We start from the raw sequence: 25,461 nt of genomic DNA, 5'->3' as shown, positions 1-25,461 counted from the left end.
ATGATTCCACCAGCCAGTCCACGGATCAGCAACACGAGAAGCCGCGGTCAGGTCGAGACGAACCGGGGAGCCACTGCGCTTCTTCTGGACAGCATCAAAACCGCAATCAGGACCGAGCCATTTCAGGATGTGTACAACGTTATACATGGCAAAGAGCTGGGCAGGTGAGTTGAACATTGTAGGTAGTAGGTTAACCGGTTGAGGGTTATTAAAAAAGCTACAGGCTATTTTCTGCCTGGGTGTATAATATTCGAATTCATGTTCCTAATTTGGGATGCTTTCAATCAATGGTCAATGTGGTAACAACTTCAGGCACCATCCATTGACTGTATGTCCATCTAATCATTTACTATATATCAAGGGCTTTTTTGTTTTTAATATAAATGCAGGTATTTGACATTGCACCAGATAGCAAACCAAATTCTCATCTGTAGTCCCTGGTTTCAAAAAAACATATTTCAGGATGACAAAGAAATACAATTAAATTATAGATACCCATTGACCAGTCACTTTCCCCAGCTGTGAGTGCAAGACTGGCAAATGAATCTAGCCATTGACATACTGAACGTAAAGAGAACTGAAGCCACAGGAGATTTGTCATGCAAAAGCATGGACAAAAGCATCTAATCTATTCCAAAACCATGGATACTCTTTGATTAGCACTCTTATCTATTTATCATTTTTCATGGTTTAGTTACAGTATTACAATCTTTGCCAGTGCATAACTTGTTGAGTTGTAAACTACAGTTGGCCAGGTCCAATACTACTGTGAGTTAATTCCCTTAAATAATGTAATTAGTCAGCATGGTCAGTGCAACAGAGGAGTAAACTAAGCCATGCTAATTGGGCTGCCAAGCTGTCTGAGATTCAGAGGTAATGTTGTAATCCAGTTTGAGCCAGACCTCCCGCAGCTGCATGGTCATACCTTTAACCTGGAGATGTTGGGGAAACACACTATTCTGTGCTAGTTTATCAAAGTGTGTGTCAAGTCAAATCAAATCACATTTTATTGGTCACATACACATATTTAGCAGATGCTATTGCGGATGTAGCGAAATGCTTGTGTCCCTAGCTCCAACAGTGCAGTAGTATCTAACAATTTGTGTGTGAGTGACTAGGTGACCATGTGTAAAATAGCTTGTGGGAGTTTAATTTTCATAAGTTCCAAGTCACACTGGCTTTATAACATGAGTTTGAGTGCTGAAATCAGGCCTCTTGGGAATGAGCTGAATTTAGTCCCTCATGGAATTTTTTGCCTGGGCCAATTTTGTCCACTTAGTCAGGTAAACATATATTAAGTTATTGTTTTTATTCAAGATCATTCATTTGTGGTGAGAGCGATCCTGTTTGGGCTGAGTGTCTTTTAACCTTAACCCACCTACCTTATGCCCTATAATCACTTTCTCACACACACACAGTAGACAGCCCATGCACCTGGTCTTCAGTGTGCAACTCACTGAAGACATGAGTGGGTTTATCAGCATCAGACTTAACAATGTCAGCCAGGGCTAAAGGCTAGAGACATACCGCTGTGAATAACTGGATAAAGGGATTGAGGCATGGATGGCACTACTCGGAACCTACTACTACCTCCACACTTATTTACAACAGTTGGAAAACAACTTGTAATATGTGATAGTATTGGGCATGGCCTTATACTTGATAGTTTAGATAAATGGTGACTTAATTGTCTGTTATAGTCCTTACATGTGTATGTATGAAGACTTGATTTGCTGAATCCTGAATCTCACTGCACGTGATAAACTCTGAGGGTAGAAACAGTCAGTGGTGCCTTAAGCCGGGAGACAAAACATGACATTGATGAACCCAGGCTCTCTTTCAGGGCACTAAAGTGGGTCATTAAAATCAATGGTTGGGTGAGCTTGAAGGTCGCATTGGTTTAATAATGATTTAATCAAGAAGGAATGCAGGGAGACAAAAACCTATTCGGTGACCATGACAACAATTGATGGCCTGTGCCACCTTATTGCCCATTTCCCAATCATTCAATTTCACTATACATTTCTAATCAAATGTAAAGGAAAGGGGGATACCTAGTCAGTTGTACAACTGAATACATTCAACTGAAATGTGTCTTCTGCATTTAACCCAACCCCTCTGAATCAGAGAGGTGCGGAGGGCTAAGGGAGGACAGACCAGTGTGTGATGTAAATTACAATCTTGATTATCCACCAAAATGCATAATCAGCATCAACAATCACTATCATCACTATAGTTAGCCTTCTCTAAGACCTATTGATAAATGGTTTGTCGCGTTGTAGTCCTGTGTGTTTTGATCCTGTCGTAAGGGGCAGTTTGCTCATTATTAAGGCCTGTTCTTCAACGTTAAGTCCCCTATCTGTCTCCAGGGGGAAGTTTGCCATAGTGAAGAGGTGTGTGGAGAAGAGCACAGGGACGGAGTACGCAGCCAAGTTCCTGAGGAAGAGGAGGAAGGGTCAAGACTGCAGAGTGAAGGTGCTCCATGAGATCGCTGTTCTGGAGCTCACCAACCCTAGCCACAGGATTATCAACCTGCACCAAGTTTACGAGACCCCAACAGAGATGGTCCTGGTGCTCGAGTAGTGAGTATTACTGCAAACACCTGTAGTTTTCGACTGTGTGTGTGTATACACACCTACATGAACACGTGTTCTCTATTTACGAGTGTGTATAAAGACACCTGCATGAGGTCTTCAAGCTAGCTAGCCATGTCAGTTTGACGTCAAGCCCAAGGTCCCTCCTCTAGCTTTGCTCTGCTGAGAACAGTACGGGGGGAGAAAAACAAAACAAATGTATGCACTCACTACTGTAAGTCTCTCTGAATAAGAACGTCTGCTAAATGACTTAAATGTAAGAGCTGAGGAGAGTCAGCAGCTTGCAGAAAGTCGTCACTCACATTCCTAACGGTGAATATCCCAAGCCCCACTGCAGGGAATGGGGGATGTACTGTGCAGTGAGTTGGAAAGACCACCTGTCTCCCTCTGCCTGAGTAGGAGGGTAATCCAGCTAACCCTAAACCCTACTGTAGCGTCTGCTGACTAGAGCAGAGCAGGCTAGAGGGATGGCAGAAACCTGCGGCTTCTTACTACCATTAGGACCAGCTGCTCATCTACTAACTATATGCACTAGAGTGACTAGTTGCATTATTAGTCCTATGATTTCAACGTTGTATAAACTTCAAGGCATTCCAGACATTGAATAGTTTGATGGTCACCATCTTAACATTGGTTAACTTTGCCTTGAACTTTCCTATTCATTTGAAACCGCATGTGCAATGATGCAATATGTTTGTTCACTGCCCATGTAGGCTCTCAAATGGCTGTAGCCTAATTCCTGACCAGTCCAGTCAATGACTGCACAAGTCTAAGAGAGGATATTTGAAATGCTTATTGAAAATGGAATACCATCAGAGATGCGGAATTGTGGCTAAATAGGGTGAATAACTGTGTTAATAATTGTGTTGGGGCTGCTTTATGTGTTTTCTGTGCTTTAGAGATGATTGCTGTGTAGGTCAACGGCAGTACTCATTCTGAGATATTTATAGTTCTGACCATATTACCTTTTGTTTGTCTTACATTGTATTCATGTTTTAATCTCTGTTTTGAAAGTGCCCACTGAGTGATATATTGGCTAGCTTGGCAAGTAGCTCTAATCCAGGCAAATTGGAATGTGAGGGAACGTGACTTTGAAGCATCACTCTCTGCACTACTGAGTGGTCCGTCAGTACACGGGATGAGAAGAACCAAACAGAAATGCTCTGAAAAAAGGTCATCATTGTGAATTGAAATGATCTCATACTAATTGGCTTGGTCAGCGACATCTACAATACAATAGATAATGGGGCATTTTCTCACTTCGGTAACAAATAGCGCGGAACTACTACACAACAGGTGTAGACTTTTACAGTGAAATGCTTACTTACAAATCCTTTCCCAACAATGCAGCATTAAAAGTAAGAGAATGTGCAAATAAGATTTGAAAATAATAACACAATTGATATCAATAACAAGGCTATATACAATAAGTACTGTACCGAGTCAATGTGCAGGGGTACGAGGAAGTTGATGTAATATGTACATGTAGGTAGGGGTAAAAGTGACTAGGCAATCAGGATAGATAATAAACAGAGAAGTAGCAGTGTATGTGAAGAGTGTAAAAGTGTGTGTTTTTGTTTAACTATTCTTGTGGGTACCAGAAGTCCTCGCAAGGAAAATTCGGACAAGTGGGGACATTTCGCCGGTCCCATGAGGAAAGATTATATTTTAGGCTCAGGGGTTAGGTTCTTTAAAAAAAAATGTGACCAATAAATTTGATTTGATTTAGGGTTAGAATTAAGTTTAGGGTTGGGGTTTAGGAGTTAGGGTTAGGTATAGTTTTAGGGTTAGGGAGAATAGGATTTTGAAAGGGAATACATTTGTTGGTCCCTACAAGGATAGTAAAACAAAACTGTGTGTGTGGCGTCAATATGCGTGTGTGTGTGTGTGTGTGTTGGAGTGTCAGTGGATTGCGAAAGTATTCACCCCCCTTGGCATTTTTCCTATTTTGTTGCCTTACAACCTGGAATTAAAATGGATTTTTGGGGGGGTTGTATCATTTGATTTACACAACATGCCTACCACTTTGAAGATGCAAAATATTTTTTTCTTGTGAAACAAACAAGAAATAAGACCAAAAAAAAGAACTTGAACGTGCATAATTATTCACCCCCCAGTTCAGATTTAAGTATAACTTTTGTAAGACTGAATCTTTTAGTGATGGGTCTAATGCTTTAACAATTTCTGTCCTCAGAATTCATATTCATTATATAAATAGGCCCATTTAATTTTGTCTGGCTTGCCATTCTCTCATAATTTTAAAAACTGTTCGCTAGGCATAGGCAAGACCATAAGAAAATAGGTAAACTGGGATAATACTAAAGAGTTAATCAGGGTGATTCTTCCACAAATAGACAGGTACTGTGCCTTGCAAAAGTATTCGTCCCCCTTGGCGTTTTTCCTATTTTGTTGCATTACAACCTGTAATTTAAATTTATTTTTATTTGGATTTCATGTAATGGACATACACAAAATAGTCCAAATTGGTGAAGTGAAATGAAAAAAATAACTTGTTTCAAAAAAGTCTACAAAATAAATAACCGGAAAGTGGTGCGTGCATATGTATTCACCCCCTTTGCTATGAATCCCCTAAATAAGATCTGGTGCAACAAATTACCTTCAGAAGTCACATAATGAGTTAAATAAAGTCCACCTGTGTGCAATCTAAGTGTCATATGATCTGTCACATGATCTCAGTACCTGTTCTGAAAGGCCCCAGAGGCTGCAACACCACTAAGCAAGGGGCACCACCAAGCAAGTGGCACCATGAAGACCAAGGAGCTCTCCAAACAGGTCAGGGACACAGTTGTGGAGAAGGACAGATCAAGGTTGGGTTATAAAAAAATATCAAAAACTTTGAACATCCCACTGAGCACCATTTTAAAATCCATTATTAAAAAATGGAAAGAATATGGCACCACAACAAACCTGCCAAGAGAGGGCCGCCCACCAAAACTCACGGACCAGGCAAGGAGGGCATTAATCAGAGAGGCAACAAAGAGACCAAAGATAACCCAGAAGGAGCTGCAAAGCTCCAAAGCGGAGATTGGAGTATCTGTCATTAGGACCACTTTAAGCCGTACACTCCACAGAGCTGGGCTTTACGGAAGAGTGGCCAGAATGAAAGCCATTGCTTAAAGAAAAAAATAAGCAAACACATTTGGTGTTCGCCAAAAGGCACGTGGGAGACTCCCCAAACATATGGAAGAAGGTACACTGGTCAGATGAGACTAAAATTGGAAAACGCTATGTCTGGCGCAAACCCAACACCTCTCCTCACCCCGAGAACATCATCCCCACAGTGAAGCATGGTGGTAGCAGCATCATGCTGTAGGGATGTTTTTCATCGGCAGGGACTGGGAAACTGGTCAGAATTGAAGGAATGATGGATGGCGCTAAATACAGGGAAATCCTTGAGGGAAATCTGTTTTCAGTCTTCCAGAGATTTGAGACTGGGACGGAGGTTCACCTTCCAGCAGAACAAAGACCCTAAGCATACTGATAAAGCAACACTCTGGTGGTTTAAGGGGAAACATTTAAATGTCTTGCAATGGCCTAGTCAAAGGCCAGACCTCAATCCAATTGAGAATATGTGGTATGACTTAAAGATTGCTGTACACCAGCAGAACCCATCCAACTTGAAGGAGCTGGAGCAGTTTTGCCTTGAAGAATGGACAAAAATCCCAGTGGCTAGATGTGCCAAACTTATGGAGACAAACCTCAAGAGACTTGCAGCTGTAATTTCTGCAAAAGGTGGCCCTGACCTGTTTGGCGAGCTCTTTGGTCTTCATAGTGCCGCTTGCTTGGTGGTGCCCCTTGCTTAGTGGTGTTGCAGACTCTGGGGCCTTTCAGAACAGGTGTATATATGCTGAGATCATGTGACAGATCATGTGACAGATCATGTGACACTTAGTTTGCACACTAATTCTGTGACTTCCGAAGGTTATTGGTTGCACCAGATCTTATTTAGGGGCTTCATAGCATAGGGGGTGAATACATATGCACGCACCACTTTTCTGTTATTTCGTTTTTAGAATTTTTTTCATTTCACTTCACCAATTTGGACTATTTTGTGTATGTCCGTTACATGAAATCCAAATAAAAGTCCATTTAAATTACAGGTTGTAATGCAACAAAATAGGAAAAAAACGGCAAGGGGGGTGAATACTTTTGCTAGGCACTGTAAGTATCTGTGAATGTGTGGGTCGAGTCCAGTGAGTGTGCATAGAGTCAATGCAAATAGTGCGGGTAGCCATTTGATTAACTGTTCAGCAGTCTTATGGCTTGGGGGGGTAGAAGCTGTTCAGGACCCTTTTGGTCCCAGACTTGGCGCTCCAGTACCGCTTGCCATCTGCTAGCAGAGTGAACAGTCTATTGCTTTGGTGGCAGGGGTCTTTGACAATTTTCCGGGCCATTCTCTGACACCGCTTGGTATAGAGGTCCTGGATTGCAGGGAGCTCGGCCCCAGCGATGCACTGGGCCGTCCGCACCACCCTCTCTAGCGCCTTGCCGTCGGATGCCAAGCAGTTGCCATACCAAGCGGTGATGCAACCAGTCAAGATGCTGTCAATGGTGCAGCTGTTGAACTTTTTGAGGATCTGAGGGCCCATGCCAAATCTTTTCAGCCTCCTGAGGGGAAGAGGCGTTGTCGTGCCTTCTTCACAACTGTGTTGGTGTGTGTGGACCATGTTAATTATTTAGTGAAGTGGACACAGAGAAACTTGACCCACTCCATTACAGCCCCTCCATATCCTGTTGTCCACGATCAGCACCTTTGTCTTACTGACGTTGAGGGAGAGGTTGTTGTCCTGGCACCACAGTGCCAGGTCACTGACCTCCTCCCTATAGGCTGTCTCCTCATCGTCGGTGATCAGGCCTACCACCGTCTTGTCGTCAGCAAACTTAATGATTGTGTTGGAGTCGAGCGCAGCCACACAGTCATGGGTGAACAGGGAGTACAGGATGGGACTGAGCACGGGCCCCTGTGTTGAGGGTCAGCGTGGCAGATGTGATGTTACCTACCTTCACCACCTGGGGGCGGCCCGTCAGGAAGTCCAGGATCCAGTTGCAGAGGGAGGTGTTCAGTCCCAGGGTCCTGAGCATAGTGATGAGCTTGGAGGGCACTATGGTGTTGAACGCTGAGCTGTAGTCAATGAACAGCATTCTCACATAGGTGTTCCTCTTATCCAGGTGGGAGAGGGCAGTGTGGAGTGCAATAGAGATTGCGTCATCTGTGGATCTGTTGGGGCGGTATGTGAATTGGAGTGGGTCTAGGCTGCCTTTCAAATAATTTAATGGCTACAGATGTGAGTGCTACGGGGCGAAAATCATTTAGACAGGATACCTTGGCGTCCTTGGGCACAGGGACTATGGTGGTCTGCTTGAAACATGTAGGTATTACAGACTGGGTCAGGGAGAGGTTGAAAATGTCAGTGAAGACACTTGCCAGCTGGTCAGCGCATGCTCTGAGTACGTGTCCTGGTAATCCGTCTGGCCAGCGGCTTTGTGACTGTTAACCTGTTTAAAGGTCTTACTCACATTGGTTACGGAGAGCGAGATCACAGTCGTCCGGAACAGCTGGTGCTATCATGCATGGTTCATAGTTGCATGCCTCGAAGCGAGCATAGAAGGTATTTAGCTTGTCTGGTAGACTTGCGTCACTGGGCAGCTCGCGGCTGGGTTTCCCTTTGTAATCCGTGATAGTTTGCAGCCCTGCCACATCCGACGAACGTCAGAGCCGGCGTAGTAGGTTTTAATCTTAGTCCTGTATTGACGCTTTGCCTGTTTGATGGCTCGTCAGAGATCGTAGCAGGATTTCTTATAAGCGTCCAGGCGTTTTATGGTAGAGTGGCCAGACGGAAGCCACTCCTCAGTAAAAGGCACATGACAGTCCGCTTGGAGTTTGCCAAAAGGCATTCAGGCTTGGCCAAGCGTCATGTCTGGAGAAATCCTGGCACCATCCCTACGGTGAAGCATGGTGGTGGCAGCATCATGCTGTGGGGATGTTTTTCAGCGGCAGGGACTGGGAGACTAGTCAGGATTGAGAGAAAGATGAACGGAGCAAAGTACAGAAAGATCCTTGATGAAAACCTTCTCCAGAGTGCTCAGGACCTCAGACTGGGGCGAAGGTTCACCTTCCAACAGGACAACGACCCTAAGCACACAGCCAAGACAACTCAGGAGTGGCTTGAGGACAAGTCTTTGAATATCCTTGAGTGGCCCAGCCAGAGGGGGGTTTAAGCACTTGCAAAAATGTCTAAAAACCAGTTTTTGCTTAGTTATTATGGGGTATTGTGTGTAGATTCATGAAAAACAATTTAATCAATTTTAGAATAAGGCTGTAACGTAACAAAATGTGGAAAAAGTAAACGGGTCTGAATACTTTCCGAATGCACTGTATATGTACGGTCACTGTGGGGATGACGTAGACGATGCAGGTATTAATGAAGCCGGTGACTGATGTGGTCCTCAATGTTATCGGGTGAATCCCAGAACATATTCCAGTCTGTGCTAGCGAAAAAAGTCCTGTAGCTTAGCATCTGCTTTATTGGACCACTTCCGTATTGAATGCGTCACTGGTACTTCCTGTTTGAGTTTTTGCTTGTAAGCAGGAATCAGGAGGATAGAGTTATGGTCAGATTTGCTGAAGGGAGGGCAGGCGAGAGCTTAGTATGCATTTCTGTGGGTGGAGTAAATGTGGTCTAGAGTTTTGTCGCCTCTGGTTGCACAGGTGACATGCTGGTAAAAATGGGGTAAAATTGATTTCAGTTTCCCTGCAGTAAAATAACTGGCAACTACGAGCACCGCCTCTGGATGTGCATTTTCTTGTTTGCTTATGGACCTATACAGCTCGTTGAGTGCTGTCTTAATGCCAGCATCGGTTTTGTGGGGGTAAATAGACAGCTATGAAGAATATAGATGAAAACTCTCTTGGTAAATAATGTGGTCTGCAGCTTACCATGAGGTATTCTAACTCAGGCGAGCAAAACCTTGAGACTTCCTTTAAATTAGAGATTGCGCACCAGTTGTTGTTAACAAAGACACACACCACTCCTCCCTAAACTTCCCAGACGCTGCTGTACGGTCTTGACGATGCATAGAAAAGCTAGATGTATATTATCTGTGTCCTTGTTCAGCCACGACACGGAGAAACAAAGGATATTACAGTTCTTCAGGACCCGTTTATAGGATAGTCTCTAACGGAGGTCGTCCAGTTTGGTCTCCAGTGACTGTACGTTCGCCAAAAGAACTGAGGGTAGGGGTGTTTTTTTTGCACGCTAACGTAGTTTCATCAGTATGCCCGCCCGTCTGCCTCTTTTGTGGCGTTCGCTTACTTTTCCGAGTCCCGGGGATAGAGCCTTGTCCGGAGTAAGCAGAACATCCATAGCAGCTGACTCATTGAAGTAGAAGTTGTCGTCCAAATTGAGGTTAGTGATCGCTGTTCTGATGTCCAGAAGCTGTTTTCGGTCATATGAAATGATGGCGGAGACATTATGTAAAAAAAAAGTAAAGATCAGTGTAAAAAAACACACAAAGTAGCAGAATTGGTCGGGAGCCCGTAAAACGGCCGCTATCAACTGCAGTGCTATCTAAAGGTCCATTGCAGCTGTTTTTATCTCAGCAATTCAGTACCTTACTGTTATTGGCAGAGATGTTTGGAACTCTCTTTCTTATTGGTCTATTAACTAATTTACCACCTGCTCATATGCCACCCTTAATTTTCATTCAGCTGAGGCTCTTGTTTTTCTGTTCTTTTAACTAGTAAACAAATTAGAAATTCTACCGCTTCGAACAGGGATACCAGACTGGAATTCAGGTCACTGGCTTACCTCTTTTTGTTTAATTGGAGTTGGAGACCAAATACTGGTCATCCTCTCACATAAACAGGGACAAAGATGACAACTGACACTATTCTGTCTAAATTCAAGATTTTTTCCCATTCATTTCAGATACACAACTTGTTTTGAGTATGTATTTTACTAAGACCATATTGTTGAATGAACTGTATTCATCAGTTTGAATTATGGATCATTGAATATATGTTGATTATGTAGAGAGACTGTATCCTGTTTTGTCTTTTTCACAACAGAGTGTCCTCAAGCACCCCTCTAACTCAGCTGTGTGTGTCTGTTTGTCCATAGTGCGGCGGGAGGGGAGATCTTTAACCAATGTGTTGCCGAAGGAGACGAGGCGTTCACCCAGGAGGAGGTCAAACGGTTAATGGGACAGATCCTGGAAGGCGTGGCCTTCCTACACAGAAACAACATTGTTCACCTGGACCTCAAGGTACATCATCAGGCTGTATTTGTGATATCTGATTTAAGATGCATTCAAACCACAAAAATGAACACTTCTCCATAACAAAGTAGCATAGAATAAATAAATAGAAATAAAAGATCCCCGAAATTTTCCATACACACAAAAAGCTTATTTCTCTCAAATGTTGTGCACAAATTTGTTTACATCTCTATGGGTGAGCATTTCTCCTTTGCCAACATAACCCATACACCTGACAGGTGTGGCATATCAACAAGCTGATTAAATAGCATGATCATTACACAGGTGGACCTTGTGCTGGGAACAGTAAAAGGTCATTCTAAAATGTGCAGTTTTGTCACACAACACAATGCCACGGATGTCGCAAGTTTTGAGGGAGCGTGCAATTGGTATGCTGACTGCAAGAATGTTCACCAGAGCTGTTGCCAGAAAATGTCATGTTCATTTCTCTATCATAAGCCCCCTCCAATGTCGTTTTAGAGAGTTTGGCAGTACATCAGGCATAAGCTACGGACAATGAACACAATTGCATTTCATCTATGGCAAATTTGAATGCACACAAATACAGTGACGAGATTCTGAGGCCCTTTTTTTTATTTATTTTTTATATCTGTGACCAACAGATGCATCACTGTATTCCTAGTCATGTGCAATCCATAGATTAGGGCCTAATGCATTTATTTATTGACTGATTTCCTCATATGAACTGTAACTCAGTAAAATCTTTGAAATTGTTGCATATTGCGTTTAGATTTTTGTTCAGTATAGAATAAACAGAGTTAACATTGATGATTCAATATTCCTCATTCACTGTCCCATTGAATGGTATTGTCCTCTTAGCTTCAGAACATCCTACTGACCAGTGGCTGTCCTTTGGGGGATATAAAGATAGTGGACTTTGGCCTGTCTAGAAGGCTGTGTCAAAACCAGGAGCTCAGGGAGATCATAGGCACACCAGAGTATGTCGGTGAGTGAAAAAGTATTCATTAAATCTTTTTTTAAATGTATTGGAACATACAAATAAATTCTTACACAAGGCTTTTTTTTTTTACAACTTGATGATCACACAGATCTCTTACTATTCACTGTTTCTCTTTTGTTGGCAGCCCCAGAGATTCTGAGTTTTGAACCAATCAGCACAGCAACTGACATGTGGTAAGACAAGTATACAATCTCAACCTATTAGTTTGTGGCTTAGCCATGACGACAGAGGTTACGTTTTTTCAATGGCAATAGATCATTGACTATGCTATGTCTTGCTAACCCAGGAGCATAGGGGTGCTGGCGTATATGATGTTGACGAGGACGTCACCATTTCTTGGAGAAGACAAGCAGGAGACCTTTCTCAACATCTCCCAGATCAACATCGACTACACCGAGGAAGAGCTGCAGGACCTCCCAGCCTCAGCCATCCACTTCATCCGGTCTCTTCTCATCAAAGAGCCCAAGTGAGATTTCATCCCAAACCATTATTGTAATTATTCACAAATTATTAGTCTTGGTAGTTCTTAGGTAGATGTTCCATCTTAATTGAAGACCTTGATAAAAACCACAACAGTGAATTTCATACTCTTGATTTGATTGAAAATGTAACATAAAACAATGTGATACTGATACAATGCATCCCTCTCTATCCTGTCTAAAGGTCTCGTGCCACTGCTGAAGAGTGCCTGAGGCATCACTGGCTCCAGGACCAAGTCCAAGAGAAGAGAGAAGAGGATCTCACCAGCGAGATCTGCCAACGGGCACACACCAAGCCTGCTTCCCCCTCCTCCTCCTCCTCATTATCCTCCTGTTGCTCGTCATCCTCAGAGGAAGGTCCTTTGGTAGAGGAGTTGATAGTAGTGGCTGCCTACACCTTAGGACAGTGCAGGCCGACGATGCCCGACCCCGAGACTCTGTCTCTGGATGTGAAGGCCATCTCCAAGCGGTTCAGGTTCGAGGAGCCATTCAGCTCCCTACAGAAGATAATCTTCTGATAGATGTGTATGAGCCCTCCTACTGTAGATGGGCTCTTTACTGATTGTATTTTGTTTACCACACACCACACTGTCTCTACTCCACAAGCCAAACTACACTGCTCAAAAAAATAAAGGGAACACTAAAATAACACATCCTAGATCTGAATGAATGAAATAATCTTATTAAATACTTTTTTCTTTACATAGTTGAATGTGCTGACAACAAAATCACACAAAAATTATCAATGGAAATCAAATGTATCAACCCATGGAGGTCTGGATTTGGAGTCACCCTCAAAATTAAAGTGGAAAACCACACTACAGGCTGATCCAACTTTGATGTAATGTCCTTCAAACAAGTCAAAATGAGGCTCAGTAGTGTGTGTGGCCTCCACGTGCCTGTATGACCTCCCTACAACGCCTGGGCATGCTCCTGATGAGGTGGGGGATGGTCTCCTGAGGGATCTCCTCCCAGACCTGGACTAAAGCATCCACCAACTCCTGGACAGTCTGTGGTGCAACGTGGCGTTGGTGGATTGAGCGAGACATGATGTCCCAGATGTGCTCAATTGGATTCAGGTCTGGGGAACGGGCGGGCCAGTCCATAGCATCAATGCCTTCCTCTTGCAGGAACTGCTGACACACCCCAGCCACATGAGGTCTAGCATTGTCTTGCATTAGGAGGAACCCAGGGCCAACCGCACCAGCATATGGTCTCACAAGGGGTCTGAGGATCTCATCTCGGTACCTAATGTCAGTCAGGCTACCTCTGGCGAGCACATGGAGGGCTGTGCGGCCTCCCCAAAGAAATGCCACCCCACACCATGACTGACCCACTGCCAAACCGGTCATGCTGGAGGATGTTGCAGGCAGCAGAACGTACTCCACCGCGTCTCCAGACTGTCACGTCTGTCACGTGCTCAGTGTGAACCTGCTTTCATCTGTGAAGAGCACAGGGCGCCAGTGGCAAATTTGCCAATCTTGGTGTTCTCTGGCAAATGCCAAACGTCCTGCACGGTGTTGGGCTGTAAGCACAACCCCCACCTGTGGACGTCGGGCCCTCATACCACCCTCATGGAGTCTGTTTCTGACCGTTTGAGCAGACACATGCACATTTGTGGCCTGCTGGAGGTCATTTTGCAGGGCTCTGGCAGTGCTCCTCCTGCTCCTCCTTGCACAAAGGCGGAGGTAGCAGTCCTGCTGCTGGGTTGTTGCCCTCCTACGGCCTCCTCCATGTCTCCTGATGTACTGGCCTGTCTCCTGGTAGCGCCTCCATGCTCTGGACACTACGCTGACAGACACAGCAAACCTTCTTGCCACAGCTCGCATTGATGTGCCATCCTGGATGAGCTGCACTACCTGAGCCACTTGTGTGGGTTGTAGACTCCGTCTCATGCTACCACTAGAGTGAAAGCACCACCAGCATTCAAAAGTGACCAAAACATCAGCCAGGAAGCATAGGAACTGAGAAGTGGTCTGTGGTCACCACATGCAAAACCAGTCCTTTATTGGGGGTGTCTTGCTAATTGCCTATAATTTCCACCTGTTGTCTATTCCATTTGCACAACAGCATGTGAAATGTATTGTCAATCAGTGTTGCTTCCTAAGTGGACAGTTTGATTTCACAGAAGTGTGATTGACTTGGAGTTACATTGTGTTGTTTAAGTGTTCCCTTTATTTTTTTGAGCAGTGTATATCTCTGTTTGTCTGCGTCGTATTTTAATGAATTAAACTACTGAAGTTGTTTGTTTGGTGCCATTCTTTCACTTTCTGTCAATGTTGTGGTTCATGTTTTGCTTGTTTGCCATTATTTTCCTAATGTTCATACAGTATGTTCAGAATTCACAAGTACAATTTATTTTGCTATCATAACTTGTATAAAGCCATGACTGTTATTTCATTTTGTTTATTTCCACCTTTAGTTTACACGTTTTACAGATCTCCTTTTCACTGTAAAATGTCACGTCCTAATAAATCAATCTGAAAACATAGAACAATACCTCCTTTTGAGAGTTGGGAGACAACATTTCTGGTTGTTCAGATACTGTACAGTACAACTGGAACCATTGCCTAATGTTTCTCAAGTGCCGAATATTAAGATATGATGGCTTTGGACTAAGCAATTACCAGTGTTGGGGTGTGCTGAACTAAATGTAGTTAAATTAGAACGAAACACTACTTTCTTTTTGCCAAAAGAAAATATGGATGAAGTAGGCAAAAATGTCCTTTCTTTTTTTGTCACCAGACCTGACTTATTCTCACTTGAAACAGTTTTTTGTGTTTAATAGGATAAATTACACATTCTGTTAACATCTTAGTACAGAGTGATAAGTTCTTGCAATTTGTATTCCATGACATTTCAGATTTAATTATAATTATTCACAAAGTAGTTTGAATGTAGTGAACTACTTTTTCAAAGTAACTTTAGTTAAGTAAACTATATTTTTCTTAAAGGTAGCTTAATGTAGCTTAACTTCTTCCAGTGTGAAGTAATTGGTAACTGGCAAAATATTTTCAGAGTAGCATCCCCAACACTGGCAATTACATGGTTCATTTGGAGAAATGTTCATAAGATGCATTGTATTATACTAGGAATGTGTAGAACAATTGCTGCGCTGTCATTGTCCTTTCATTCTCCTAAGTAGGATTCACATTTTGCTCAGGACAGCACTGTTTATAAGAAATATGCATGACATTTAATGGACATAACACTTCTTTCCTGTTTCTTATACAGTATATACCCTGTATGTAAATGTCATGTACAAAGTAGCATCAATAAACATTGGTCAAATCATCGACATTACTATGGTGATTCCAAACCAAGAGGCAGCTTGTGTATGCCCTTTGTCTAAATAAGTATCCAATGGTGTGCACTGCACTCTGGTGCTTTTTTCAAATATGACTATCTACACTTCAATTGATAAAGCTATGGCGACACCATGCATGATGACAGGAGGACAATTGCAGCAGTTCTATCTTCATCCCACTGTAGTTTTGGTGACTGGTGAGCAGATCAGGAGGACCAGTTGCCTGTCTCAAGTCCCTCTGTCTTATTTGGCGGTGGTGTTGATGGTGTGAAGGTGAGAAGGTCAATACGCTGACCCTCTCTAAGCTGCAGCACTGCCTGCGTTAAATTCCACCTAGCGCCGCCAGGGAAAGAGAGAGGAGGGTACTGTATGATGAACAACAGCATTCAATTGCATGGGGTCGAACAGCCTTTATGTACTTTGAAGGTCAGTACATACAGTACTTGTTTTCATTCTATGGATCAATCAATTTCCTCTAAGAGTGTATTTCTATAGAATAATATTGATTAAGAGTACCTACCCAAGTGTTTGGGGGTCTCTTACTGAGGATGTGTAGAGGTAGCCACCATCTTTAGATCCTGTCACTGGGATTTTGATCTGAAACATATAAAGTATTATGAATATCTAGCAAACGGTGATGGATGATGGTAATGCTGGTGATGCTCCTAGTTTGTTCCCATACAGGTGGAATGACCCTCAGAGAGCTACCTCAGCTGTGTAAGGTTCCACCCGGTTGTGTCGGTCAGACAGGTGGATGTTGTGGACCTTCAGGGGTGGTGCTCCCAGACTGTCCATGGCTGTCTGGTTGGCTTTCAGCTGCTCCAGGGCTAGACGGTGGTAGTCCGACCGCGAGAAGTTCTCTAGCAAAGAAAACAAAGAGTGGCAGGCAGAAATACTTACATGAGCACATTTTGCTTTCATTCACTTTCTTACATTCACTCCCTAAAATTAAAGAACAATGAATGATCCATGGCAACACCTACACTGAGTGATACTTACTTTGCAGAAGGTAGTACATCGTGCCGCAGCCAGCACCAGTCAACAAGGTGGTGTAGATGGCCATCTGCTGGAGTTTGCTTGTGGAGACCCTCATTACTGTTGCTTAGAGTAGCACACTCACAGTACCAGTGACAAGAAGACCCTGGTGAGTGGACTGTTCAATGACAGATATAAACTCAGCAAAAAAAGAAACGTCTTCTCACTGTCAACTGCGTTTATTTTCAGCAAACTTACGTGTAAATATTTGTATGAACATAACAAGATTCAACAACTGAGACATAAACTGAACAAGTGCCACAGACATGTGACTAACATAAATTACACGTAAGTTTGCTGAAAATAAACGCAGTTGACAGTGAGAAGACGTTTCTTTTTTTGCTGAGTTTATATCTGTCATTGTCTCTGGCCCCCTCCCAGTTAGGGGAAGTGACGAGCTCTACAGCAGAGTCTCAGCACTTAATCGCTGGTTGAAAACTGTTTTCTGCCCCTCCCAAAAGATAACATTTGTGGATAATTGGCCCTCTTTCTGGGACTCACCCACAAACAGGATCAAGCCTGACCTGCTGAGGAGTGACGGACTCCATCCTAGCTGGAGGGGTGCTCTCCTCTTATCTACCAACATAGATAGGGCTCTAACTCCTTTAGCCCCACAGTGAAATAGGGTGCAGGCCAGGCAGCAGGCTGTTAGCCAACCTGCCAGCTTAGTGGAGTCTGCCAATAGCATAGTCAGTGTAGTCAGCTCAGCCATACCCATTGAGACTGTGTCTGTGCCTCGACCTAGGTTGGGCAAAACTAAACATGGTGGTGTCCACCCTAGCAATCTTATTAGGATAAAGACCTCCTCCATTCCTGCCATTATTGAAAGAGATCGTGATACCTCACATCTCAAAATAGGGTTACTTAATGTTAGATCCCTCACTTCAAAGGCAGTCATAGTCAATGAACTAATCACTGATCATAATCTTGATGTGATTGGCCTGACTGAAACATGGCTTAAGCCTGATGAATTTGCTGTGTTAAATGAGGCCTCACCTCCTGGTTACACTAGTGACCATATTCCCCGTGCATCCCGCAAAGGCGGAGGTGTTGCTAACATTTACGATAGCAAATTTCAATTTACAAAAAAAAAAATGACGTTTTCATCTTTCGAGCTTCTAGTCATGAAATCTATGCAGCCTACTCAATCACTTTTTATAGCTACTGTTTACAGGCCTCCTGGGCCATATACAGCGTTCCTCTCTGAGTTTCCTGAATTCCTATCAGACCTTGTAGTCATAGCAGATCATATTCTAATTTTTGGTGATTTTAATATTCACATGGAGAAGTCCACAGACCCACTCCAAAAGTCCTTCGGAGCCATTATCGACTCAGTGGGTTTTGTCCAACATGTCTCTGGACCTACTCACTGCCACAGTCATACTCTGGACCTAGTTTTGTCCCATGGAATAAATGTTGTAGATCTTAATGTTTTTCCACAAAATCCTGGACTATCGGACCACCATTTTATTACGTTTGCAATCGCAACAAATAATCTGCTCAGACCCCAACCAAGGAGCATCAAAAGTCGTGCTATAAATTCTCAGACAACACAAAAATTCATTGATGCCCTTCCAGACCCCTTCTGCCTACCCAAGGACGTCAGAGGACAAAAATCAGTTAACCACTTAACTGAGGAACTAAATTTAACCTTGCACAATACCCTAGATGCAGTTGCACCCCTAAAAACGAAAAACATTTGTCATAAGAAACTAGCTCCCTGGTATACAGAAAATACCCGAGCTTTGAAGCAAGCTTCCAGGAAATTGGAACGGAAATGGCGCCACACCAAACTGGAAGTCTTCCGACTAGCTTGGAAAGACAGTACCGTGCAGTACCGAAGAGCCCTCACTGCTGCTCGATCATCCTACTTTTCCAAATTAATCGAGGAAAATAAGAACAATCCAAAATTTCTTTTTGATACTGTTGCAAAGCTAACTAAAAAGCAGCATTCCCCAAGAGAGGATGGTTTTCACTTCAGCAGTGATAAATTCATGAACTTCTTTGAGGAAAAGATCATGACCATTAGAAAGCAAATTACGGACTCCTCTTTGAATCTGCGTATTCCTCCAGGGCTTAGCTGTCCTGGATCTGCACAGCTCTGCGAGGGCCTGGGATCGGGAGAGACACTTAAGTGTTTTAGTACTATATCTCTTGACACAATGATGAAAATAATCATGGCCTCTAAACCTTCAAGCTGCATACTGGATCCTATTCCTACTAAACTGCTGAAGGAGCTGCTTCCTGTGCTTGGCCCTCCTATGTTGAACATAATAAACAGCTCTCTATCCACCGGATGTGTACCAAACTCACTAAAAGTGGCAGTGATAAAGCCTCTCTTGAAAAAGCCAAACCTTGACCCGGAAAATATAAAAAACTATCGGCCAATATCGAATCTTCCATTCCTCTCAAAAATTTTAGAAAAAGCTGTTGCGCAGCAACTCACTGCCTTTCTGAAGACAAACAATGTATACGAAATGCTTCAGTCTGGTTTTAGACCCCATCATAGCACTGAGACTGCACTTGTGAAGGTGGTAAATGACCTTTTAATGGCGTCAGACCGAGGCTCTGCATCTGTCCTCGTGCTACTAGACCTTAGTGCTGCCTTTGACACCATCGATCACCACATTCTTTTGGAGAGACTGGAAACCCAAATTGGTCTACACGGACAAGTTCTGGCCTGGTTTAGATCCTACCTGTCGGAAAGATATCAGTTTGTCTCTGTGAATGGTCTGTCCTCCGACAAATCAACTGTACATTTCGGTGTTCCTCAAGGTTCCGTTTTAGGACCACTATTGTTTTCACTATATATTTTACCTCTTGGGGATGTTATTCGAAAACATAATGTTAACTTTCACTGCTATGCGGATGACACACAGCTGTACATTTCAATGAAGCATGGTGAAGCCCCAAAATTGCCCTCGCTAGAAGCCTGTGTTTCAGACATAAGGAAGTGGATGGCTGAAAACTTTTTACTTTTAAACTCGGACAAAACAGAGATGCTTGTTCTAGGTCCCAAGAAACAAAGAGATCTTCTGTTAAATCTGACAATTCATCTTGATGGTTGTAAAGTCGTCTCAAATAAAACTGTGAAGGACCTAGGCGTTACTCTTGACCCTGATCTCTCTTTTGACGAACATATCAAGACTGTTTCAAGGACAGCTTTTTTCCATCTACGTAACATTGCAAAAATCAGAAATTTTCTGTCCAAAAATGATGCAGAAAAATTAATCCATGCATTTGTTACTTCTAGATTAGACTACTGCAATGCTCTATTTTCCGGCTACCCGGATAAAGCACTAAATAAACTTCAGTTAGTGCTAAATACGGCTGCTAGAATCCTGACTAGAACCAAGAAATTTGATCATATTACTCCAGTGCTAGCTTCCCTACACTGGCTTCCTGTTAAGGCAAGGGCTGATTTCAAGGTTTTACTGTTAACCTATAAAGCGTTACATGGGCTTGCTCCTACCTATCTTTCCGAGTTGGTCCTGCCGTACATACCAATACGTACGCTACGGTCACAAGACGCAGGCCTCCTAATTGTCCCTAGAATTTCTAAGCAAACAGCGGGAGGCAGGGCTTTCTCCTATAGATCTCCATTTTTATGGAACAGTCTGCCTACCCATGTGAGAGACGCAGACTCGGTCTCAACCTTTAAGTCTTTACTGAAGACTTATCTCTTCAGTAGGTCATATGATTGAGTGTAGTCTGGCCCAGGAGTGTGAAGGTGAACGGAAAGGCTGGAGCAACGAACAGCCCTTGCTGTCTCTGCCGGGCCGGTTCCCCTCTCCACTGGGGTTCTCTGCCTCTAACCCTGTTGCAGGGGCTGAGTCACTGGCCTGCTGGTGCTCTTTCATGCCGTCCCTGGGAGGGGTGCGTCACTTGAGTGGGTTGAGTTACTGACGTGATCTTCCTGTCTGGGTTGGCGCCCCCCCCCCCCTTGGTTTGTGCTGTGGTGGAGACCTCTGTGGGCTATACTCGGCCTTGTCTCAGGATTGTAAGTTGGTGGTTGGGGATATCCCTCTAGTGGTGCGGGGGCTGTGCTTTGGCGGAGTGGGTGGGGTTATATCCTTCCTGTTTGGCCCTGTCCGGGGGTTTCTTCGGATGGGGCCACAGTGTCTCCGGACCGCTCCTGTCTCAGCCTCCAGTATTTATGCTGCAGTAGTTTATGTGTCGGGGGGCTGGGGTTAGTTGGTTATACCTGGAGTACTTCTCCTGTCTTATCCAGTGTCCTGTGTGAATTTAAGTATGCTCTCTCTAATTCTCTCGTTCTCTCTTTCTCTCTGAGAACCTGAGCCCTAGGACCATACGTCAGGACTACCGGGCATGATGACACCCTGCTGCCCCCAGTCCGCCTGGCCTTGCTGCTATTCCAGTTTCAACTGTTCTGCCTGCGGCTACGAAACCCCTACCTGTCCCAGACCTGCTGTTTTCAACTCTAAATGATCGGCTATGAAAAGCCAACTGAGAGACCTGAGCCCTAGGACCATACGTCGGGACTACCGGCCGTGGTGACTCCTTGCTATCCCCAGTCCGCCTGGCCTTGCTGCTATTCCAGTTTAAACTGTTCTGCCTGCGGTTATGGAACCCCTACCTGTCCCAGACCTGCTGTTTTAAACTCTAATGATCGGCTATGAAAAGCCAACTGAGATTTATTCCTGATTATTATTTGACCATGCTTGTCACTTATGAACATTTTTGAACATCTTGGCATGGTTCTGTTATAATCTCCACCCGGCACAGCCAGAAGAGGACTGGCCACCCCTCATAGCCTGGTTCCTCTCTAGGTTTCTTCCTAGGTTTTGCCTTTCTAGGGAGTTTTTCCTAGCCACCGTGCTTCTACACCTGCATTACTAGCTGTTTGGGGTTTTAGGCTGGGTTTCTGTACAGCACTTCGAGATATTAGCTGATGTAAGAAGGGCTATATAAAATAAAATTGATTGAATTGATTGAATAATGTGTCCGTGAACAATCAAAATCAAAAGTAACAGTCAGTATCTGGTGTGGCCACCAGCTGCATTAAGTACTGCAGTGCATCTCCTCCTCATGGACTGCACCAGATTTGCCAGTTCTTGCTGTGAGATGTTACCCCACTCTTCCACCAAGGCACCTGCAAGTTCCCGGACATTTCTGGGGGAAATGGCCCTAGCCCTCACCCTCCTATCCAACAGGTCCCAGACGTGCTCAATGTTATTGAGATCCGGGCTCTTCGCTAGCTATGGCAGAACACTGACATTCCTGTCTTGCAGGAAATCACGCACAGAACGAGCAGTATGGCTGGTGGCATTGTCATGCTGGAGGGTCATGTCAGGATGAGCCTGCAGGAAGGGTACCACATGAGGGAGGAGGATGTCTTCCCTGTAACGCACAGCGTTGAGATTGCCTGCAATGACAACAAGCTCAGTCCGATGATGCTGTGACACACCGCCCCAGACCATGACGGACCCTCCACCTCCAAATCGATCCCGCTCCAGAGTACAGGCCTCGGTGTAACGCTCATTCCTTCAACGATAAACGCAAATCCGACCATCACCAATGGTGAGACAAAACCGCGACTCGCCAGTGAAGAGCACTTTTTGCCAGTCCTGTCTGGTCCAGCGACGGTGGGTTTGTGCCCATAGGCGACGTTGTTGCCGGTGATGTCTGGTGAGGACCTGCCTTACAACAGGCCTACAAGCCCTCAGTCCAGCCTCTCTCAGGCTATTGCAGACAGTCTGAGCACTGATGGAGGGATTGTATTTTCCTGGTGTAACTCGGGCAGTTGTTGTTGCCATCCTGTACCTGTCCCGCAGGTGTGATGTTCGGATGTACTGATCCTGTGCAGGTGTTGGTACACGTGGTCTGCCTCTGCGAGTGCGATCAGCTGTCCGTCCTGTCTCCCTGTAGCGCTGTCTTAGGCGTCTCACAATACGGACATTGCCCTGGCCACATCTGCAGTCCTCATGCCTCCTTACAGCATGCCTAAGGCACGTTCACGCAGATGAGCAGGGACCCTGGGCATCTTTCTTTTGGTGTTTTTCAGAGTCAGTAGAAAGGCCTCTTTAGTGTCCTAAGTTTTCATAACTGTGACCTTAATTGCCTACCGTCTGTAAGCTGTTAGTGTCTTAACGACTGTTCCACAGGTGCATGATCATTAATTGTTTATGGTTCATTGAACAAGCATGGGAAACAGTGTTTAAACCCTTTACAATGAAGATCTGTGAAGTTATTTAGGATTTTTACGAATTATCTTTGAAAGACAGGGTCCTGAAAAAGGGAAGTTTCTTTTTTTGCTGAGTTTACAATGTTATAAAGATGTTCTAATCTATATGAAATGTCCAAAATTGACAAATTCCACAAAACACTTTTTTTTTACCAAAAAGGTCAGACCACCATTCACTGAGAACTGGATCATCCCACATTTCATAAGGATCTTTGCGCCAAAAGGAGTACACATTCAGATAATTTGCACATTTGATCATCCAACTCATGAAATAATCATATTTCTCTTGGATCTGTTACTGTTTATTGTCGTCTTTATCATATCAGTCTGTTTTGTTAAAGGGATAGTTTCCTTACCCTGTAAGCAGTCTATGGACCAGCTATGACAGCAGCCCATGCTTTGGTTTTGTTTACCTGGCCACTGTTTTAAATGCTAGCTTTTAAGCATTTTTAGCATAAATCCAATGCAAGTCAATGGTACCTATATTAACATTTCCGTGCTTCATGTCCAAATCATCTGTAAGTAACTTAATTGAGCTACACAATAGACTTTTGTTGATACTTTAGGATGATTTTGACCTGAAGCGCAGATTAAATCAAAGCATGGATTTTTGTCATACCTTTTCCATAGACTGCTTACAGGGCAAGGAAACCAATATATCACTTTGTAATTAGGGTGAACTATCCCTTTAAAGCTAAAATCCTTAGTTGAAACAATAACAAAGGGTCACCCCGCCTGTGTTTTAGTGAAAAGCTGAAGGATGGGCCTGGAGAAATATAACCACTCTCAAATTTATAGACAGAGCTATAGATGCAAGGACAGACCATCCATGATATCCAATATTATAGTTTTAACGATGTTTTGAGGCTATACAGTGTTTGTTGACATTTACATTGTTTACAATCATATGCCTAAAACAAGCTTATATTTTGAATTCTGATGGGGTACGACCGTTGAACTAAAGCTCATGAGGAATTTATAAGTTATATTCCTCAATAATCAATAGCCATCTCATTAACTGATAAGTCCAAAAATGGATGTAGCAAATAAAGGATTCTAACTTTAAGGGTAGGTCAGATATTAAAATGACAATTTCCTCTTTTACTGGTCACATTCTGTGTGGCTGAGTGCAGTAGGCCTATAATTGCACAATGAAAGAATGAGGTTTGGGTAGGGCATTATGTAATTTTAAGACAGCAAAATGTGAAAGAAAGTTCAAGGGGGTGTAGACTTTCTATAGGCACTGTATTTCTTAAAATGATCATCTACAGTATATTCATTTTAGTGTCAATCTATACTGAACCAAAATCTAAACAGAACATATAAAGTGTTGGTCCCATGTTTTATGAGCTGAAATGTTACATATGCACAAAAAGCTTATTTCTCTCAGATTTTGTGCACAGATTTGTTTACATCCCTGTTAGTGAGCATTTCTCCTTTGCCAAGATAATCCATCCACCTGACAGGTGTGGCATATCAAGAAGCTGATTAAACAGCATGATCATTACACAGGCACACCTTGTGCTGGGGACCATAAAAGGCCACTCTAAAATGTGCAGTTTTGTCACACAACACAATGCCACAGATGTCTCAAGTTTTGAGGGAGCGTGCAATTGGCATGCTGACTGCCCACCAGAGCTGTTGCTAGAGAATTTCTCTACCATAAGCCACCTCCTATGTCGTTTTAGAGAATATGACAGTACGCCCAGCCGGCCTCACAACCGCAGACCACGTGTAAGCACGCCAGCTCAGGACCTCCACAACCGGCGATCACCTACAGGATCGTCTGAGAACAGCCACCCGGACAACTGATGAAACTGAGGAGTATTTCTGTCTGTAATAATGCCCTTTTGTGGGGAAAAACGAATTCTGATTGACTGGGCCTGGCTCCCCAGTGGGTGGGCCTATGCCCTCCCAGGCCCACCCATGGCTGCGCCCCTGCCCAGTCATGTGAAATCCATGGATTAGGGCCTAATTTATTTATTTCAATTGACTGATTTCCTTATTTGAACTGCAACTCGGTAGAATCGTTGAGATTGTTTCATGTTGCGTTTATATGGCAACATCGCCATCTAGGGTATTCAAACTGCAATTACAGTCTTTGAGTGTAAGCTCAACCAAGGACAGCACTGTAGCGCAGACTGCCTTGGAAATTCATTCAAGCAAAACTTTCTTGTAGTCTGGTGTAGGCATTTCGTTCGAAAACTTTTACAACAAAATTAAATTTAGAGGAAAATGCACTCTAAAAGTACTCTAAAAACATCATTGAGACTGTCATCCACAACAACAGGTCAAAAAGAGACTGAACTGAGGACATTCATGCTGTATCCATGGGAGTCGCCATATTGCTGCCTAAACCTAAATCTAACCTAAAGCTTGCTTGGGCTGAAACCAGTCATTGGCTGAAACATATCCATACATTTTAAAATACATGTAAACGTTATGTAAATAAACGAAAATATAATAATTACCTAATGTCAAAGCTTGTCGTAATTTGTTTTTAAAACAACAAAATTCAACCACATAAGAGGAGGCGAGACGTCCATATCACGTGATTAGACTCCACGTTATATGCATACGTC

At 43.6% G+C, this 25,461-nt stretch overlaps 2 protein-coding genes across 4 annotated transcripts; one reads left to right on the top strand and one right to left on the bottom strand.

The window, feature by feature from the left end:
- LOC311098899 (serine/threonine-protein kinase 17A-like) lies at nucleotides 1-12,850 on the top strand (the record flags this gene model as incomplete). Its single annotated transcript, XM_084139447.1, has 7 exons — nucleotides 1-164; nucleotides 2,370-2,582; nucleotides 10,736-10,880; nucleotides 11,712-11,838; nucleotides 11,978-12,026; nucleotides 12,140-12,319; nucleotides 12,517-12,850. The coding sequence occupies 7 exons, from the start codon at nucleotides 1-3 to the stop codon at nucleotides 12,848-12,850; spliced, it is 1,212 nt and encodes a 403-aa protein (XP_083995573.1).
- A 1,872-nt stretch (nucleotides 12,851-14,722) lies between these two features.
- coa1 (cytochrome C oxidase assembly factor 1) lies at nucleotides 14,723-25,456 on the bottom strand. 3 transcript variants are annotated; one of them, XM_084139849.1, is made up of 5 exons: nucleotides 25,351-25,456; nucleotides 16,639-16,780; nucleotides 16,348-16,499; nucleotides 16,160-16,236; nucleotides 14,723-15,972 (listed from the first exon to the last, which is right to left on the bottom strand). In XM_084139849.1, exons 2-5 carry the CDS (start codon nucleotides 16,730-16,732, stop codon nucleotides 15,846-15,848), a joined length of 450 nt encoding a protein of 149 aa, XP_083995975.1. In that variant the 5' UTR covers nucleotides 16,733-16,780; nucleotides 25,351-25,456; the 3' UTR covers nucleotides 14,723-15,845. The 3 variants fall into 3 exon arrangements, with proteins under 3 accessions (XP_083995975.1, XP_083995974.1, XP_083995976.1); XM_084139848.1 differs by having other exon boundaries at nucleotides 16,639-16,792; nucleotides 25,351-25,443; XM_084139850.1 differs by having other exon boundaries at nucleotides 16,639-16,754; nucleotides 25,351-25,436.
- Nucleotides 25,457-25,461: the final 5 nt, after the last annotated feature.

The sequence above is a fragment of the Coregonus lavaretus genome (assembly GCF_964263955.1).
Source record: "Coregonus lavaretus genome assembly, chromosome: 23".
Taxonomy (NCBI): domain Eukaryota; kingdom Metazoa; phylum Chordata; class Actinopteri; order Salmoniformes; family Salmonidae; genus Coregonus; species Coregonus lavaretus.
Note: the sequence above shows the minus strand (reverse complement) of the source record. Positions and strands in the feature narration are given on the sequence as shown.